The 20,447-nt window shown below is 43.1% G+C and overlaps 1 protein-coding gene across 1 annotated transcript in view; it reads right to left on the bottom strand.

The window, feature by feature from the left end:
• Positions 1–652: 652 nt before the first annotated feature.
• LOC141204943 (uncharacterized) overlaps positions 653–20,447 on the bottom strand; it is a 175,186-nt gene continuing 155,391 nt past the window's right edge. Inside the window, exons 10-15 of the mRNA XM_073663983.1 lie at positions 8,218–8,368; positions 7,909–8,088; positions 7,711–7,834; positions 5,954–6,051; positions 5,665–5,755; positions 653–2,977 (exon numbers count right to left, since the gene is read on the bottom strand). Of these exons, the coding sequence (XP_073520084.1) occupies positions 1,698–2,977; positions 5,665–5,755; positions 5,954–6,051; positions 7,711–7,834; positions 7,909–8,088; positions 8,218–8,368 (1,924 nt within the window). The 3' untranslated portion in view covers positions 653–1,697. The remainder of the gene's footprint in view (positions 2,978–5,664; positions 5,756–5,953; positions 6,052–7,710; positions 7,835–7,908; positions 8,089–8,217; positions 8,369–20,447) is intronic.

Raw genomic sequence — 20,447 nt, 5'->3', positions numbered from 1 at the left:
TGCTGATGGGTTGTTGCCCTCCTATGGCCCCCTCCACATCTCCTGGTATCTGTTCCATGCTCTGGACACTGTGCTGACAGACACAGCTAACCTTCTTTCCACAGCTAGAACTGATGTGCCATCCTGGATGAACTGCACTACCTGAGCAACTTCTGTGGGTTGTACTGTAGACACCACCTCATGCTACTGTATCTCTAGGGGTGAGAGCAATGGCAAAATGAAAAAGTGACCAAAACAACAGCCAAAAAGGATGAGAACAGAGAAATGGTCTGTGATCACCACCTGCAGAACAGCTCCTTTATAGGGGGTATCTTGCTAATTGCCGATCATTTCTACCAGTTGTCTATCCCATTTGCACAACAGCAAGAGAAATTTATTCACAATCAGTGTTGCTTCATAACTGGACAGGTAGATTTCCCAGAAGTGTTATTGACTTGGAGTTACATTGTGTTGTTTAAAGTGTTCCCTTTATTTTTTGAGCAGTGTATATTATTCATACGAGCCACAAGGAATGCAACTCTCAATGTGAAGTGGGAAGAGGGAGAGAGTCATGGACCACACACACACGTTACGCCACAGCAATGTAGCTTCCTCAGGGGTAAGAGTCTTTGCTGACAACACCAAACTATGTAGGTTATTAAAAACTGACTTTGACAATATTACAAAAGGATCTTTATAAGATGTCTGGATGGAGAAACACTTGGCAAATGAGAATTAATGTTGATAAATTACTTGGGTCGGAGTAATCCTATTGCTGCATATACATTAAATGGAAGCATACTCAGGACTACAGAACAGGAGAAGGACTTGGGTATCCTGGTTACAAGTAAGCTGAGCAGAAGAACTCAATGTCAAGCAGCAGCTGCAAAAGCAAACAAGATTTTAGGGTGCATAAAGAGAGATACAATTCTGTGATCCTAAAGTATAGTTATCCCAGTATAAATTTCCTGTAAGGTCACATCTAGAATCTGGCATAAAAAGAGAGATGTGATCCCAATGTGTTGTTACCCCTATATTAATCACTTGTCAGGCCACATCTTGGGATCCACATCTTCAAAAGGATATTCAGAAGTTAGAGTGTGACGCTGAGTCAGTAGCCAGGAGGGAATGTCATAAATAGAGGGAAGAGACAAAGGTGTAGTCAGGCAATGATCTGAGGTCAAAATACCTAGAGGATAGTGGATCAGATCAAAGGGGTTAGCCAAACAGATGATCAGAACAAGGTAAAGGTCAGGCAACGATAGATCACCAAGCAAAGCATTAGGCACGGAGAAAACGAATCACACTGAGCTTAAGCTACGGCTGGCAGCTATTTGAGCCCCTGCACTAGACTGGATGAATGAGCTGGCAATCACTGCGTCCTAAAACACACTGGGAGTGGAATCGTTACATAAAGTTAGTACAAAGGTGGACAACTAGGTTATTACAAGCGATGGAAGGCCTCCCATATGATGAGAAGTTGAAGCTACGGCTGGCAGCCATCTGTGACCGTCAGCCCAGATAAGTAGCTGAGTAATCAAGGGAACAGGGAACACCTGATGAGAGCTCAGCACCTCCCAGTCTCAGATTGGACAGATGAGCTGTGGCGTTCTCCCGTGTGGGTTCTCCAGTGGCTATCAAGATGCGCTTTCTGGTTAAAACATTTCCCACATTCTGAACATGAAAAAGGCTTCTCCTTTGTGGGACTCTCCTGAGGTCTAACAAGAAGCGATTTTGAGTTTCTCCTTGGTGTGAGTTTTCTGATGTGTGATCAGATTTGATTTCTGTATAAAACTTTTCCCACATTCTAAACATGAAAAAGGCTTCTCCCCTGTGTGAATTCTCTGGTGTCTATCAAGATGTACTTTCCAGTTAAAACATTTCCCACATTCTGAACATGAAAAAGGCTTCTCCCCTGTGTGAATTCTCTGGTGTCTATCAAGATGTGCTTTCCGTTTAAAACATTTCCCACATTCTGAACATGAAAAAGGCTTCTCCCCTGTGTGAATTCTCTGATGTCTGATAAAACTTGATATCTCTGTAAAACATTTTCCACATTGTGAACAGAAAAAAGGCTTCTCCACTGAGTGACTTCTCTGATGTTTGTTAAGACTTGATTTTGTTGTAAAACATTTCCCACAATCTGAACATAAAACAGGCTTCTCCCCTGTGTGAGTTCTCTGATGTATAACAAGAGTTGATTTCTCTCGAAAACATTTCCTACATTCTGAACAGGAAAAAGGCTTCTCCCCTGTGTGTATTCTCTGATGTCTGATAAAACTTGATAGCTCTGTAAAACATCTTCCACATTCTGAACAAGAAAATGGCTTCTCCACTGAGTGAGTTCTCAAATGTTTGTTAAGACTTGATTTCTCTGTAAAACATTTTCCACATTTTGAACAGGAAAAAGGCTTCTCCCCTGTGTGGGTTCTTCTCTGGTGTATAACAACATCAGATTTCTGGTTAAAATGTTTCCCACATTCTGAACAGGAAAAAGGCTTCTCCCCTGTATGAATTCTCTGATGTTTAATAAGACTTGATTTCTGTGTAAAAAAATTTCCACATTCTGAACAGGAAAAAGGCTTATCCCCTGTGTGGGTCTTCTGGTGTCTAAGAAGATGCGATTTCCAGTTAAAACATCTCTCACAATTGGAACAAGAAAATTTGTTCTCTGTTGCGCGTATCTTTCGATGTTTAAGAAAAGACTTTTCGAGGGGAAAACTATTTCCATATTCTGAACATGAAAATGGCTTCTTTGCTTTAGGAGCAGTTCGTTTTTTAATGGTTATTTTGTGGCTTTGATTTTCCTTAGTAGTCGGTAATGAATCAGAAGATAGGACCTGTTTCATAGGATCAGATGACAGATCTTTGCTGTGAAGGGATGATGGTAAATCTGGAGAAATGTCATTCATTTCAATTATATCCTGTGGGATCTCAAGATCATCTGATTTGAAAATTGAAGATGTCAGCTGTCCCTCTGATCTCCTGGTACAGTCATCTGTTAAGAATAAAACCAATCATTATTTTTGAATAAAATATCCTTGAATTTTATATTTTTGAACATTTCTACTTAAACGGTCAGTAAAAATGGCAAGTTATGTAAAAATGTTGAATTATTCACCAGAACAATGACAGTTCACAGTCTAATAGAAAACCTCATAGGATGAACCAGTGGAGCGCGGTGTTCAACTGTTTGTTCATTCTGTCTCCCAAATATGGAATAAAAAGCCACCAAACAATGTTATGTAGGCGAAAACAATACCAATAAAAACTTCTACTCATCTCACAAAAAACAAGTCCCCACTCAGGTCCATCATCTGTCAGTGGAAAACCAGAGGTTTCCCCATTATTAGTGGCTCAAAGACTTTTGAAAAGCAACATGGCTTCCATAAACCAATCCAGCAATATCCGCTCTCCCAAAGTCAAATCTCCCCCTCACTTCTGAGCCTTGCAGTGTGCCCAAACCACATTTAGCCTCCATGTATTTGGCATTACTATAGTGAGAAGAACCCACTTAATTGATGGTGTGTGTCTCCTGGAGCACAATCTGGGCATTATGTGTTGGGTAATAAAATGGTATATTTGCAATTTTCACTCTCCATCATCCACTGTGTGCTAATTTACAGAAAGTGCCTGTGGAATCAAAATAGTCCCTACTCCTATAGATTAATTCACTGAGGGTTATAATCTCCAAAATTGAGTCACTTTATGGTGATTTCTACTGCTCTGGTTTTCTGACATTTTGTCATATTAGGGCTTCTGTAAATGGTGGGTCCCATCTCCTCTGGGATCTGCTCCTGCGACGTCTGCTTCCCTCACCAGGAGCCGCCTTATTCATCCTGCAGGCGGCGCTGGTGATGGAGGAGACATCAGAATCAGAAGCTCTGGGCAGCACAGGCTCTGTGCAGCCACTAAGATTATGGTTGCTGGCAATAGTGCCATCCAGTCTGGCAGTATGGGTTGTGTGCTGTCCAGCTGGAGTAATCTGCTCCCTTCTTCAGCCAACTGGAGAGCACCGCACCCTACTAAAGCTGGAAGCATATTACCGGAAGCTGCCAGATACAGCCTTGTTCTCTTCTGGTTCAGTCCTCGGTGCTCAGCTCCCGGCTTGTGTATTTGTTTCCTGTTGTGACCTCGGCCCGATTACTGACTACTCTTGTGTCTTCTGATTTTGGATTTTCTCTATCCTCTTGGTTCTGACCCGGCTACCTGACTATTCTTCTTTCCATCTCACACTACAGAACAGCAGGTAACACCGTGGCCCAAGCCTAGGGGTCTCTGTGTAACTCCAGATCCATTTAGAGGGGATAAAGGGTAATGGGAAAACTGACTATAGATAATAACACATCTACTGAAATGATCAAACTCAACAGTCTTCATCAGTAATAAATGAGTAACTAGTGGTGAAACCTCTCTGTGGTAATTGGAGTATGGGGCTCGGTGGCTCTTGACAATCTAAATTGTTGTAAGGAACAATATTTTCTGTCAGATGAGTTTCAAGAAGAAATACTAGACATTTAAATGAGAACTTTTTATAATAGTGCAGAGCTGAGGTGTCTCAAATTTAGATCTCGGACATTTGGAGACTGAGGCAATGGAGACCTTCTTTTAAAGACTACCAGGGAGTTACAAACTCAGATAAGTGAGGCAGGCCGATCCCACCACAATCAAACTATCACACAGAATTAACCTGTAAAAAATAGACATAGAATACAAAAATATATTATATCCCCAGCAACAACGTATGTATGAGGGGAGAGCTCCAAAACTAAACCAGAGTTGCACTCATTTATGATGGACCATTGGAGCTACTATGAGTCCTGACCAGAAGAGTAGAGAAAGTATTAGCGCCCCCATTTCAGGAGAGATTGTGCAGTAATCTGAATTCCTTAGGATTGAAAACATAATGGAATTTATGACGTGGAGTGAATCCATGAAACCAGGGCTCGAGCCAACACATCTCCTGCAGGCGGGAATAAATGTATATTACAGCCATCAGCCACGCACAGCTTAGAGATCTATCATGGCACAGGAGTAATGTTTTCTGCATAGTTTATCGCAATCCTGTTTGAAGTTAGTCAGTTTTAAAAGAACTTGAAATGTCAGGATAAATGGAAACTCTGCTGTTATTGTACAGAAATTCACACTTGGCCTCACTGCACATTTAATGTTGTCGATCATAAAAGTGAAGTTTGGTCAGAAAGACTGGACCTGGTCTTGTAGGGACCATATGAGGACATTCAGCAGCACAGAAGGGAGAGAAGGTAGATTCATCCAATAAGATATCAGGGAACTAGGAAGCCAACACCATCATTACCCTCCGCTTTCTCTTACAGTCCCATCATAATATTTTTCGTCAAGTGATTTTCTAACTTGTCAGCACATTCTACGTACGCTGTCATTTGGCTTTGTAGTTTACAGATCTGGGCAGGTAACGGTCAGCGCCTCCTAATCCCAGGGGGTAGGTGGATTCTCCAGGTTGTAAGTTCTATAGAAAAGGACTTTCGTAATTTCACAAAATAATTTAAACATTTTTCGGATGGAGGAGAATATTATGCTCTAGCGGAAAAATGCTGGTCACACAATTGTGATACAGCTGAACTACACGACCCGACAAATAAAGCAGCCACAGCCGGTGATTGAGAAGAATCTGTGACTTCTCTGCATTTAGTGGTTACTACTCACCTGGGTGGTCATATGTAGGAATCTCCTCTTTACACCGCTCATCACCCCTCACATATGTCTCTGTAGTATTAATATGGGTCAGATCTTCACCCTGAAACAAATATTGTAAAAGTCACAGGCAGATGGCGAAGTCCCATCTATGATCAGCTCTAATCCTGCCATCTCCACCGTTCTCATTACACAAGTATAAAACATATAATACTGGTGGATAAAACAAGACTGAACACAAGACCATCACAGCCGTCTACACATCATAGGGGAGATCTCATGACACCTTCTCTCCATCTACCTGATGATCCTGAGGAACATTGGGATCTTCTTGTTTACAGTCCTGTGGAAGAAGAGGACGGGGACATCTCTCTGGTGTTGTCCTCTTACTGGATAGATCTGGAGGAAACACATACAGGGACTGAATTCATTCTTTACATACAGATACAGGTTCTTCTCACAAAATTAGAATATCATCAAAAAGTTAATTTATTTCAGTTCTTCAATGCAAAAAGTGAAACTCATATATTATAAAGAGTCATTATAAACAGAGTGATCTATTTCAAGTGTATATTTCTGTTAATGTTGATGATTACGGCTTACAGCCAATGAAAACACAAAAGTCATTATCTCAGTACATTAGAATACTTTATAACACCAGCTTGAAAAATGTTTTGAAAATCCGAAATGTTATCCTACTGAAATGTATGTTCAATAAATGCCCTCAGTACTTGGTCGGGGCTCCTTTTGCATCAATTATTGCATCAATGCGGCGTGGCATGGAGGGATCAGCCTGTGGCCCTGCTGAGGTGTTATGGAAGCCTAGGTGGCTTTGATAGCAGCCTTCAGCTCGTCTGCATTGCTGGCTCTGGGGTCTCTCATCTTCCTCTTGACAATACCCCATAGATTCTCTATAATAGATTCTCTATGGGGTTAAGGTCAGGCGGGTTTGCTGGCCAATCAAGCACAGTGATACTGCTGTTTGTAAACCAGGTATTGGTACTTTTGGCAGTGTGGACAGGGGCCAAGTCCTGCTGGAGAATGAAATTTCCATCTCCAAAAAGCTTTTCGGCAGAGGGAAGCATGAAGTGCTCTAAAATGTCCTTGTAGACGGCTGCGCTGACTTTGGTCTTGATAAAACACAGTGGACCTCCACCAGCAGATGACATGGCTCCCCAAACCATCACTGATTGTGGAGACTTCACACTAGACCTCCAGCAGCTTGGATTGTGGCCTCTCCACTCTTCCTCCTGACTCTGGGACCTTGATTTCCAAATGAAATGCAAAATTTACTTTCATCTGAAAACAACACCTTGGACCACTGAGCATCAGTCCAGGTCTTTTTCTCCTTGGCCCAGGTAAGACGCTTCTGGCGTTGTCTATTGGTCATAAGTGGCTTGACACAAGGAATGTGACACTTGTAGCCCTTATCCTGGATAAGTCTGTATGTGGTGGCTTTTGAAGCAATGACTCCAGCAGCAGTCCACTCCTTGTGAATCTCCCCCAAATTTTTGAAGGCCTTTTCTTAACAATCCTTTCAAGGCTGCGGTTATCCCGGTTGCGTGTGCATCTTTTTCTACCACACTTTATCCTTCTACTCAACTTTCCATTAATATGCTTGGATACAGCACTCTGTGAACAGCCAGCTTCTTTAGCAATGACCTTTTGTGGCTTACCCTCCTTGTGCAGTGTGTCAATGACGGCCTTCTGGACATCTGTCAAGCCAGCAGTCTTCTCCATGATTGTGGAGCCTACTGAAACAGACTAAGGGACCTTTTTAAATGCTTACGAAGCCTTTGCAGGTGTTTTTTGTTAATTATTCTAATTTACTGAGATAATGACTTTTGTGTTTTCATTGGCTGTAATCCATAATCATCAACATTAACAGAAATAAACACTTGTAATAGATCACTCTGTCTGTAATGAATCTGTAATGACTCTATATCAGTTTCACTTTTTGTACTGAAGAACTGAAATAAATTAAATTTCTGATGATATTCTAATTTTGTGAGAAGCACCTGTAATTATAGGCTGTGCATATGTAGTCATGTCTATTACCTGGTGATGTGAGGGGCTGGGGAACCTCCATCATGACGTCCTTGTACAGATCTTTGTGTCCTTCTAAATACTCCCACTCCTCCATGGAGAAATAGACGGCGACATCCTGACACCTTATAGGAACCTGACACATACAATGATACCGTCATCCCCCCGATCCCTCCATAGCGTTACAGTATAATATCCCAGCAGTGTCACCTCTCCAGTCAGCAGCTCAATCATCTTGTAGGTGAGTTCTAGGACCTTCTGGTCATTGATGTCCTCATGTATCAGGGGGTGAGGTGGAGGCCCTGTGATTGGGCTCAGGGGTCTTTTCCATCCCTCAGACACAGGATCCTGACAGCGCTCACTAGAGGTCTTCTTCACTACTGTGTAATCCTGGTTATGGAGAGACACATTAAAAAATTTCACTAAAGACATTTCCAGAGTCCTCACCTCTCCAGTTCTGCCCATCTGTTATTCCCATAGATAAGAATGATGTAATGTGACGTCATCAGAATCTCTCACCTCTCCAGTAAGCCGGAAGAGGATCTCTAGGGTGAGGTGTAATATCCTCTCCACCATCTTTTCTCTGTTCATATCCATCCCTGATGGGTAATTCAGAAAAATTCTCTTCATATAGAAGATCTTCACTGAGAGGATCTGATATTTTAGAGACCTGAGTAAGTAGAAGATGATGAACCGATGTAACATCAAAAAGAATTCTGTGTAATAATACAATTATTGGAGACAATATGGGGAAACATATCAGGAGATAGAACGTGTAGATGTTGTATTCTCTAGTCTTGTATGGACTGGAACATATTGAATTGCTGACTAAGACATTTCCTCCATGCACCCAATCACTGGCTGTGTTACTCATTGCTTCAGCAGCTGATTTGCTGTATGAATCACGTTGGGATTGACCAGGAAATACAGAGACGGGCGGGGAACCCTAACAGCAATGGTATGTTCATTATTTTACAACATTCATTTTTTTGCATTGACATCTACTAATAAAACCTATATATTTTAGGCCATAGACAATAAGAAGTTTCTTCCTCGGAGTCTGCAGCAGACTCATCTTCCATAACACCAATTCTCGTTTCATTTACCTACACTGAAATTAGCATTATCAATATTGCAGGAGATATTCATTACTTATGACATGAGAAATAACTACTTCATGATGAGGATGACTTCTTCATCTGCTACTAAGACTCTAGAAACACATCTGGCCAGAATCCACCAATTCACCATCGTCCGTCTATATGAATGTTTTCCGTCTTCCCCGGACTGTCATCTTCTATCACGTTAGATCTCAGGTCTGATTCATTGAGGCATTTATAAAAGCTTGTTTGTAAGAACACCAAGGCAGGAGTTATTTGATACCAATGTCTTCATGTACAGTGTTTTCTTACATGAAAAACACCCCAAAAAAGTTACAAAATAAAATTGGGGATGGAGGTACTCTGGGAACATTATACAGTGTGTTGGGGGATGGCGACACTGTGGTAATTTTGTACTGTGTGTGTGGGGGGGTGGCGGTACTGTGGTAACATTATAGTGTGTGAGGGGGGACGGCGGTACTATAGGAAGATTATACAGTGTGTGGGGGGATGGCAATACTGGAGGAACATTATACTATGTGTCGGGGCCAAGAAAGGGAATCTGTACTATGTGGGCAATATGTGTTTCCTTGGTTCCATTCTTTCATAGTCGGGTCGTATGTATTTATTAGCGGAAAAGGAACAAAACCATCATGATTCTTATAAGGTGGCCACACAAAAACGCCCTAAATATAAAAATTTTAAAACAACCCCACAATGTGTGCACCTTAAGGGTAAATCGCTATCTAACCATTTGATTAGAGCTGATACTATTAAAATAAAGTGTCTAAACAGACTTTCTTTCATATCCATAAAGGGGCACTTTTCCGTGTTTGTCATGCCAGAACTGTTGGAGCATTATTAAAGGTGATAGTTTTCCCACGAATGAGTAGGGACACCTTTTGATATTGGTGTTTTTTTTACCAGCTACATTTCTGGTGTGATTTACTCGGTAAAGTGCCTTGTGGAAAAGTGAACGTTGGACAAACATGTCGATGAATTACAATCAGACTGAAGGAACATCGCTCCTCTATTCGGCTCTATGAATCTAGGATGAAATCCACTGCGGCCATTGCAAGAAAAAGAATGAAAAAGAGCAGAAGTTTGGTGAGACCACCAAGCCAGACATTTATCAGAGATGGTGATAAAAATTCTGATCTCCAATCTAGTCAGAAGAGACGACCACAGTGGATTCACAATCACAATGCTGTAAACTTCTACAGAGACATGTTCTGGATTTACTCCCTGGAATCACTTAATCCCAAAGGGTTAAATGACGTCTGTAACTTCAATGTCTTTCTATGAAGCTTTTTCTCTGAACTTTATTCCTCTGTTTTCTGCCATATTTTTATTTTTCTCCAGAATCATAAATGTATTAAGTCAGGGCCGGCTCCAGGTATTCGTGGGCCCAGGGCGAAAGAGTCTCAATGGGGCCCTTTAACATACCACAATTTATGATGCAAAGATATGGCAGAGAAATACAGTTGTGCTCAAAAGTTTACACACCCCGGCAGAATTTTTCCTTTCTAGGTCTTGTTTCAGAGAATATGAATGATAACAAAAAAACTTTTTCTCCACTCATGGTTATTGGTTGAGTGAAGCCATTTATTGTCAAACTACTGTGTTTTCTCTTTTTAAATCTTAATGACAACCAAAAACATCCAACTAACCCTGATCAAAAGTTCACATACCCTGGTAATTTTGGCCTGATAACATGCACAGAATTTGACACAAATGGGTTTGAATGGCTACTAAAGGCAACATCCTCACCTGTGACCTGTTTGCTTGTAATCAGTGTGTGTGCATGAAAGCTGAGTGAGTTTCTGGGATCCAGACAGACTCTTGCATCTTTCATCCAGCCACTGACGTTTCTGGATTGTGAATCAAGGGGAAAGCAAAAGAATGGTCAAAGGATCTACAGGAAAAGGTAGTTGAACTGTATAACACAGGAAAGGGATACAAAAAGATATCCAAGGAATTGATAATGCCAGTCACCAGCGTTCAAACTGTGATTAACAAACGGAAAACCAGGGGCTCTGTAAAAGCCAAACCACAACTGCCAGGAAAATTGTTCGGGATGCAAAGAAAAACCAACAAATAACAACAGCTGAAATTCAGGACTCTCTGAAAACTAGCGGTGTGGATGTTTCAAGATGCACAATAAGGAGGCACTTGAAGAAAAATGGGCGGCATGGTCGAGTCGCCAGAAGAAAGCCATTACTGCGCAAATGTCACAAAGTATCTCGCCTACAATACGCCAAACAGAACAGAGACAAGCCTCAAAACTTCTGGAATAAAGAAATTTGGAATGATGAGACCAAAATTGAACTTTTTGGCCACAACCATAAACGTTACATTTGGAGAGAGGTCAACAAGGCCTATGATGAAACGAACACCATTCCTACTGTAAAGCATGGAGGTGGATCACTGATGTTTTGGGGATGTGTGAGCGACAAAGGCACAGGAAACTTAGTAGAAGTTGAAGGAAAAATGAATGCAGCACGTTATCAGCAAATACTCGAGGCAAATTTGCACTCATCAGCCCGGAAGCTGCGCATGGGACGTACTTGGACGTTCCAACATGACAACAATTCAAAAGACAAAGCCAAGTCGACCTGTCATTGGCTACAGCAGAACAAAGTGAAGGTTCAAGGGGGCCATCTCAGTCTCAGCCAGCCCAGGAATTTACAGGAACTGGAGGCTTTTTGCCAAGAAGAATGGGCAGCTTTACCATCTGAGAAAATAATGAACCTCATCCACAACTACCACAAAAGACTTCAACCAGTCATTGATGTTAGAGGGAGCAATACATTGTATTAAGAACTGGAGTATTTTAACTTTTGATCAGGGTCATTTGGATGTTTTTGGTTGTCAGAAGATTTAAAAAGAGAAAACACAGTAGTTTGACAATAAATGGCTTCACCCAACCAATAACCATGATGGAGAAAAAGTTTTTTAGTTATCATTAGTGATGAGCGAGCATGCTCGCAACTGCTCGGTGCTCGCCCGAGCATCTCACTGGTCGAGATGCTCGGCGCTCGCCGAGTATTTCCGGGGTTGCTCGGCGGGAGCTCGGGTCCTCTCCCTGCATGTTTGGCGCTCTTTAGAGCGCCAATGAACATGCAGAGATTGTTTGCCACACACTGTAATGCCACTGCCATGCTGGTTGTGGCATTACAGTGATTGGCTGGCTGGCCGCACAGCGTCATCAGGTCTATATCAGACCTGGCGCCGCCATGCTCGTCACAGTCTACTCCGGAATCAGGCAGTGTAGGGAGAGGTGCTGCTGCTAGGGAGAGATTTGCTTGTTTCATATTCTACACATATCCATCTCAACTAATAGTCCTTCTGAGGACTAATCCAGCTGCATAGATATCAGTGCTAGGCAGGCAGGCAGTGTATATGGCAGACTGCAGTGCATATAGCAAGAGGCTCCATTCCAGTTCGGTCTGCTGGTGCTTTTACAGATATTTCTAGAAATGGCCACAGGTATCAGGGGCTAGGAATAATTTTTTTGGATCTTAATCCTGATTATTTGCTTAAAAAGCAATCCAGAGAACACCGTTTTTCTACTCCATTTGTTTGTTGGAACTGCAGAATACAACCAGATGCTTTCCATATTACAGAGCTAAAAATCCATCTATTTAAAACTGTAGTTTGTCCGTCACATGGATCACATATAATTGCGCTGAAAATTCAGCCATTTCTGGCCTCCATTGAAATTTTGTTGCAGTGTGTCAGCGAAGTTATTGACACGAGGTCGCTGTTAAAAATTGTTATCTACAGGCCAGCAATTTAAAACTGTGGTTTTCTGTCACACGGATCACATGTCACTGCGGTTCAAATCCAGCCATTTGTACTGAACGTGGAAAATATTGTCCTCCATTTAAAATGGGCAAGGCGCGTGGCAAGGGACGGGGAAGTGGATGTGATGGTGATGATGGTGCATGCAGAAAACGAGGCAGAGTCCGTGGGCTAGCTGAAATTGTGCCACAACCAACCAGTCTTCCACACGGTCAAGTCTCGGTAGCCATGAGTCTGGACTGCATATTCCTCACCCTGATCATCCTTCCTCCCACCAAGCCTTGTGCCCGGAGACAACTGATCCCACACTTGGACACTCCGAAGAGCTGTTCACTTTTCCATTTATAGATTCGGGCCTCTCGTCCGGTCCACTTGAAGCGGGGCAAGAGGAGATTGCATGGAGTGATGCCCAAATATTTGAGCAGCCACGGTCACACGAAGGCGACGATGGGAAACTGTCACAAGAGGTGGATGATGAGGAGACACAATTGCCAGAAAGTCAGGAGGACCAGGGTGCGGAAGTGGAAGACGAGGTGGTGGATGATATAGTAACTGACCTAACCTGGCAAAGGGACATACAGAGCGAGGACATCAGCACACAGGGGGAGGGAGGCGTAGCACAACAGGCAGGAAGAAGCAGTGTGGTGGCCGCAGACAGAAGGCGGGGCAACCATCAATACAACAGAAGTTGCCAGTACAATTGTTAGCTCTTCCCGAGTCTGGTTGTTTTTTAAAGACTCTGCCGATAACCCCAAAAAGTCCATTTGCACCACCTGCCAGGCCAGCATCAGCAGGGGTAGCAAAACTACCAGCCTGACCACCACCAGCATGATCAGGCACATGGCAGCAAAGCACCCGACTAAGTGGCCGAACATCAGGGTCCAGGAACAGTGTCTGCGGGTGGCACCACTGCTTCTTCCACTGTTGTGCGTGCAAGCCAATCCTCTGTCCATAGCGCATGCGAAGATGCCTCCTGCCCTGTACCTGTCATTGCACACTCTAAAGTATCATCATTAGCAAGCACTTCCACATCCTTGTCCCAGAACAGCGTTCAGTTGTCCCTACCCCAGTCCTTGGAACTCAAGCGCAAATATGCAGCCAACGCCCCACAGGCCTCATTACTAAATTCACACATTTCGCGACTACTTGTGCTCGAAATTTGCCTTTTAGGCTCGAGGAGACGGAAGCTTTCTGCAACCTGATGGCGGCGGCCATCCCTCGGTACTCAGTCCCCAGCCTCCACCATTTCTCCCGGTGTGCCGTTCCCGCATTATACGAGCACGTGTCCCACAATATTAGCTGTGCCCTCAACAACGTAGTTACTGGGAAAGTCCACCTAACCATGGACACGTGGATAAGTGCTTGTGGGCAGGGTCGGTAAATCTCGCTGACAGCACACTGGGTTAACATAGCGGAAGTCGGGACCCAGTCAGACCTTGGGACGGAACACATCCTCCCGACATCGAGGATTGCAGGCCCTGGGTCAATCAGGGTTACTCCCACATTCTACAGCTCCTGCACCTCCTCTTCAGCATCCATCTACAAAATGACCACATCAGTCGCAAGCTGGAAGCACTGCAGCACTGCCTCAGTCAAGCGGCAACAGACTGTGCTGAAGCTAATATGCTTAGGTGACAAACCACACAATGCTGAAGAGTTATGGACAGCTCTGAAAGAGCAGGCAGATCTGTCGCTGACACCGCTGAACCTACAGCCACGCATGGTTATGTATAACAATGGCCGGAACCTGGTAGCGGCTCTGAGTACCATGCCTAGTCCATGTGCTTAACCTTGTGGTTCAGCGGTTTCTCAAAACCTATCCGGAGCTGCTGAATCTGCTTGTCAATGTATGCCGCCTGTGTGCCCATTTTAGAAGTCACTTACAACTTTCGCCGCCCTTGCTGTGTTTCAGCAGCATTTGCAGCTTCCGGCTCACTGACTGGTGTGTGATGTCCCCATGTGTTGGAACTCTACATTGCAGATGCTTGGAATGATTTGTGAGCAGTTAAGGGTAGTTGTTGACTACCAGCATCAACAAGGCCGTCAGTATACAGTACAGACCAAAAGTTTGGACACACGTTCTCATTTAAAGATTTTTCTGTATTTTCATGACTATGAAAATTGTACATTCACACTGAAGGCATCAAAACTATGAATTAACACATGTGGAATTATATACTTAACAAAAAAGTGTGAAACAACTGAAAATATGTCTTATATTCTAGGTTCTTCAAACTAGCCACCTTTTGCTTTGATGACTGCTTTGCACACTCTTGGCATTCTCTTGATGAGCTTCAAGAGGTAGTTACCGGAAATGGTCTTCCAACAATCTTGAAGGAGTTCCCAGAGATGCTTAGCACTTGTTGGCCCTTTTACCTTCACTCTGCGGTCCAGCTCACCCCAAACCATCTCGATTGGGTTCAGGTCTGATGACTGTGGAGGCCAGGTCATCTGGCGTAGCACCCCATCACTCTACTCCTTGGTCAAATAGCCCTTACACAGCCTGGAGGTGTGTTTGGGGTCATTGTCCTGTTGAAAAATAAATGATGGTCCAGCTAAACGCAAACCGGATGAAATAGCATGCCGCTGCAAGATGCTGTGGTAGCCATGCTGGTTCAGTATGCCTTCAATTTTGAATAAATCCCCAACAGTGTCACCAGCAAAGCACCCCCACACCATCACACCTCCTCCTCCATGCTTCACGGTAGGAACCAGGCATGTAGAGTCCATCCGTTCACCTTTTCTGCGTCGAACAAAGACACGGTGGTTGGAACCAAAGATCTCAAATTTGGACTCATCAGACCAAAGCACGGATTTCCACTGGTCTAATGTCCATTCCTTGTGTTCTTTAGACCAAACAAGTCTCTTCTGCTTGTTGCCTGTCCTTAGCAGTGGTTTCCTTGCAGCTATTTTACCATGAAGGCCTGCTGCACAAAGTCTCCTCTTAACAGTTGTTGTAGAGATGTGTCTGCTGCTAGAACTCTGTGTGGCATTGACCTGGTCTCTAATCTGAGTTGCTGTTAACCTGCGAGTTCTGAGGCTGGTGAATCAGATAAACTTATCCTCAGAAGCAGAGGTGACTCTTGGTCTTCCTTTCCTGGGGCGGTCCTCAGGTGAGCCAGTTTCTTTTAATAACTTTACTGGCGCCATAAAAGTAAGGATTAGGGGTTAGTTAAGGGAAACTCCTATTATTCATGGGCCTTACTAATATAGAGAGAGACTGGAGCCAAAAAATCCCAAAGTAAAGAAAAAAAGGAAAGAAGTATCAAAATTAGTCTATTAAAATTATCATTTTTATTAATACGTAGACGTTTAAAAACCCTTTCTTCAGTAGAAAAAATGATACACAGAAAAATTGTACAGTGACAACACAAGAAGAATGTGTGACATTTTCAGGCGAAATATATCTATCTCCATCATACAAAATAGAAAGATAGATAGCATATAAAGGGATATAGTGACCATAGTATCAACACTGGTTTAAATATCTCTCCAAAAGTAAGGTGTCTAACATAGTGTCCTATATTTACTCCAATCCCTATTGTATACTATAATGTATAACATGGAGTAAAAGATGTCCCATCCTAGACCGAAGTGAAAAGTATGTGTATGTATACATAAAGAGATTGGCTGGTAGTGACAAGCCATCAATAAAGTGGTGAGAGCCGAACCTGCACTAGGATGAAGACATGCTTACCCACAGAGTGATTAATTCGTCCCGAATGTCAGACTGCCCCGATGCGCATTTCGCATGCCTTGCTTCCTCAAGGGACCTGAGCCAGTTTCTTTGTAGCGCTTGATGGTTTTTGCAACTGCACTTGGGGACACTTTCAAAGTTTGCCCAATTTTTCGCACTCACTGACCTTCATTTCTTAAAGTAATGATGGTCACTCGTTTTTCTTTACTCAGCTGCTTTTTTCTTGCCATAATACAAATTCTAACAGTCTATTCAGTAGGACTATCAGCTGTGTATCTACCAGACTTCTGCACAACACAACTGATGGTCCTAACCCCATTTATAAGGCAAGAAATCCCCCTTATTAAATCTGGCAGGGCACACCTGTGAAGTGAAAAGCATTTCCGGTGACTACCTCTTGAAGCTCATCAAGAGAATGCCAAGAGTGTGCAAAGCAGTCATCAAAGCAAAAGGTGGCTACTTTGAACAACCTAGAATATAAGACACATTTTCAGTTGTTTCACACTTTTTTGTTAAGTATATAATTCCACATGTGTTAATTCATAGTTTTGATGCCTTCAGTGTGAATGTACAATTTTCAAAGTCATCAAAATACAGAAAAATCTTTAAATGAGAAGGTGTGTCCAAATTTTTGGTTTGTACTGTATGTACCATCCTCCAAAACTTTGAGGACTCTACCAAGATGGTGAGCGGCGATGACGTCATAATTAGCTAGGATGAGCTAGTTTCATGCGCTATAGACGGTACTACCTGCACAACTGTCATACCGTCTGTTCAGCATGCATGGGATGAGGACAGGGAGGAGGCGGAGGAGTGCATGGTCAGTCGTCCTCTTGGTGAGGACACGGAAGTCTTGTCTGTAAGCAGCCTGGCACACATGGCTGAGTTTATGTTAGGCTGCCTTTCCCGTGACCCTTGCGTTCTCCAAATTTTGGGTGACAGTCATTACTGGTTGGTGACACTTCTAGACCCATGCTACAAGGAGAACTTTATAGCTCTTATTCCCGAGGCGGACAGGTCTACTAAAATGGGGCAGTACCAGAAGGCCCTTGTTGCGAAATTATTTAAAAAATTCCCATCTGGAAACGCTGGCGGCAGAGGTCACAGTTCGTTGGACAACCAAGGAGTACAGGCGAGAGAGACACAACTCCAATCCAGCAGAGGCAGGGGAACACTGTCAAAGTTCTGGGATAGTTTTCTCAGACCCTCCCATCGCACAGGCCCTGAGGCATGGGGTACTCTCACAAGGAGTGCAAAGTTTGGGAAGATGGTGAGGGAGTGACCTTGCCGACGGTACCAACGTCCTCCGTGATTCCTCTGTGCCTTATAATTACTGGGTATCCAAGCTGGACATGTGGAGTGAACTGGCTCTCTACGCCTTGGAGGTCCTGGCATGACCTGCCGCTAGCGCTTTATCAGAGCGGGTTTTTAGTGCCGCCAGTGGAATTATAACCGATAGGCACATCCGCCTGTCAACTGAAAAGGCTGACAGGCTGACTCTTATAAAAATGAACAAGGGCTGGATTGGGCCAGACTTCTCAACACCACCGAATGATAGCAATGTAACAAACTCAAATCCAGTGTCTTTTTTTGGGAGGTGTATTCCCATGCACGACTTCACACCTACACATGGGTATACGCTACCTGATTTTGTCTATTTTCTCTTGTCCTCCTCCATCACCATATCATCCACCACCATATCTACCATATCACCACCTATACGTGTCTTGCAAGGGGCATTGGAGTTCCTCTAAATTTTTGGCAGCTTTTGCATTCACTGCATAGGCAAACACTATGGGAGACCCACTTCCTGATAATGCGAACATTGATTATAGAAGGCTCTCGGACCTCTACGTCTCTTCCAAGGTGCATTGGAGTGCCTCCAAATTTTTGGTAGCTTTTGCATTCACTGCATAGGCAAACACTATGGGAGACCCACTTTCTATGGGAACATTGTTTTTAGGAGGCTTTCCAACCTCTACGTCTCTTGAAAGGGGCATTGGAGTTCCTCCAAATTTTTGGCAGCCGTTGCTTCACTGCATAGGCAAACACTATGGGAGACCCACTTCCTAATAATGGGAACATTTTTTTTAGGAGGCTCTCTGACCTTTACGTCTCTTGCTAGGGACATTGGAGTGCCTCCAAATTTTTGGGAAGCCCTTGAAGTCACTGCATACGCAACAACAGTATAGGAGACCCACTCGTTAATAATGGGAACGAACAACAAAGCATAGCCGGCTGATGGCTTTCTAACAATAGCGTTGGCCGACTGCTGACCCTTTAAGAATAGTAAGGGCCGCCTGATGGCCCTATAAGAATAGGCTTTGTGACTTTCAGAGTCCCTCCATCATAAATGAAACAGGATGTGTCGGATGAAGTGTCACACACCACATGGCCAGATAAGGTTTTAAAATGTTAAAATGACATTTAACAGTGAATGCAATTGCCTTGGTTGAAAGCAATGTAAAAGTGCAAAAACGCATCAAAAACGCTATGTGTGAACATTGACCAAGGTGTGGAGGAGCAGTTTTGTTTTTGGATATTTATTTTGCGTTATATACAAGTCATTACCCTGGAAAGGATGTTCCTTAACATATTTCCCAGGAAAATTAATTTTGTTTTTGTTTTTGTATGTTTTATTGTGAGTCCGTAAAAGTGGCGTAATACCTCTGACAACGTTGCTGACAACAGTGACCTGGGAGTCAGAAATGCTTCTAGTGGTCTTCCCCATGCTGTTCCCGTGTCATATGAGCACTGTTCCCATCGATTTGGGCAATTTTAAGGCCCTCTGCAGAACGCCGGGGGGAGTCGCCTGAAAAATGCTTGAGTTTCCCATAGACTTACATTGGGCTTGTTGCTCGGGTCGAGCACCCGAACATTCCAATTTGCTCGACCCGAGCATCGAGCACCAGAGCATTTTAGGGCCCGCGCATCACTAGTTATCATTCATATTCTCTGAAACAAGGCCAAGAAAGGAAAAATTCTGCCAGAGTATGTAAACGTTTGAGCACAACTGTATAGGTATAGTACAATGCCAAAGATTTCACTTACATTACATTATCTATTGAAAATTCTGCAATACCTCAGAAACAGACGAATTCTTGCAGAACACAGACCGTGCCCTGAGGGGGTGGGGGGTGGGGCTAAAAGTTTTAATTTTAGTGCAGACAGTATAGTCCTCAATATAGTATTATAGTATAATGCTCTATACAGAATAATGGGCCCCATATAATGTTCCATACAGAAAAATGAATCCCATATAATGCTACATACAGAATAAATTGGCTATATGTAATGCTCCATACAGAATAATGCATCCCATATAATGCTCCATACAGGATATTGGACCCATATAATGTTCCATACAGAATAATGGGCCCCATATATTGCTCCATACAGAATAATGGGCCCCATATATTGCTCCATACAGAATAATGGGCCCCATATATTGCTCCATCTAGAATAATGGATCTCATATATTGCTCCATACAGAATGGGCCCCATATAATGCTCCATTCAGAATAATGGGCCCCATATAATGCTCCATACAGAATAATGGACCCATATAATGCTCCATACAGAATAATGGACCTATATAATGCTCCATACAGAATAATGGGCCCCATATATTGCTCCATACAGAATAATGGGCCCCATATAATGCTCCATACAGAATAATGGACCCATATAATGCTCCATACAGAATAATGGGCCCCATATATTGCTCCATACAGAATAATGGGCCCCATATATTGCTCCATCTAGAATAATGGATCTCATATATTGCTCCATACAGAATGGGCCCCATATAATGCTCCATTCAGAATAATGGGCCCCATATAATGCTCCATACAGAATAATGTGCCCCATATATTGCTCCATACAGAATAATGGGCCCCATATATTGCTCCATACAGAATGGGCCCCATATAATGCTCCATGCAGAATAATGGACCCATATAATGCTCCATACAGATTAATGGACCCATATAATGCTCCATACAATATAATAGACCAAATTTCATGCTCAATACAAAATAATGGGCCCCATATAATCATGTATACAGAATAATGGACGCATACAGTGGGTATGGAAAGCATTCAGACCCCTTTACATTTTCACTTTGTTTCATTGCAGCCATTTGGTA

Source organism: Phyllobates terribilis, unplaced genomic scaffold (assembly GCF_046119375.1).
Source record: "Phyllobates terribilis strain yellow unplaced genomic scaffold, ASM4611937v1 Scaffold_136__1_contigs__length_4911898, whole genome shotgun sequence".
In the NCBI taxonomy this organism is placed as follows: Eukaryota; Metazoa; Chordata; class Amphibia; order Anura; family Dendrobatidae; genus Phyllobates; species Phyllobates terribilis.
This window is presented reverse-complemented; position numbering and strand designations above follow the sequence as displayed.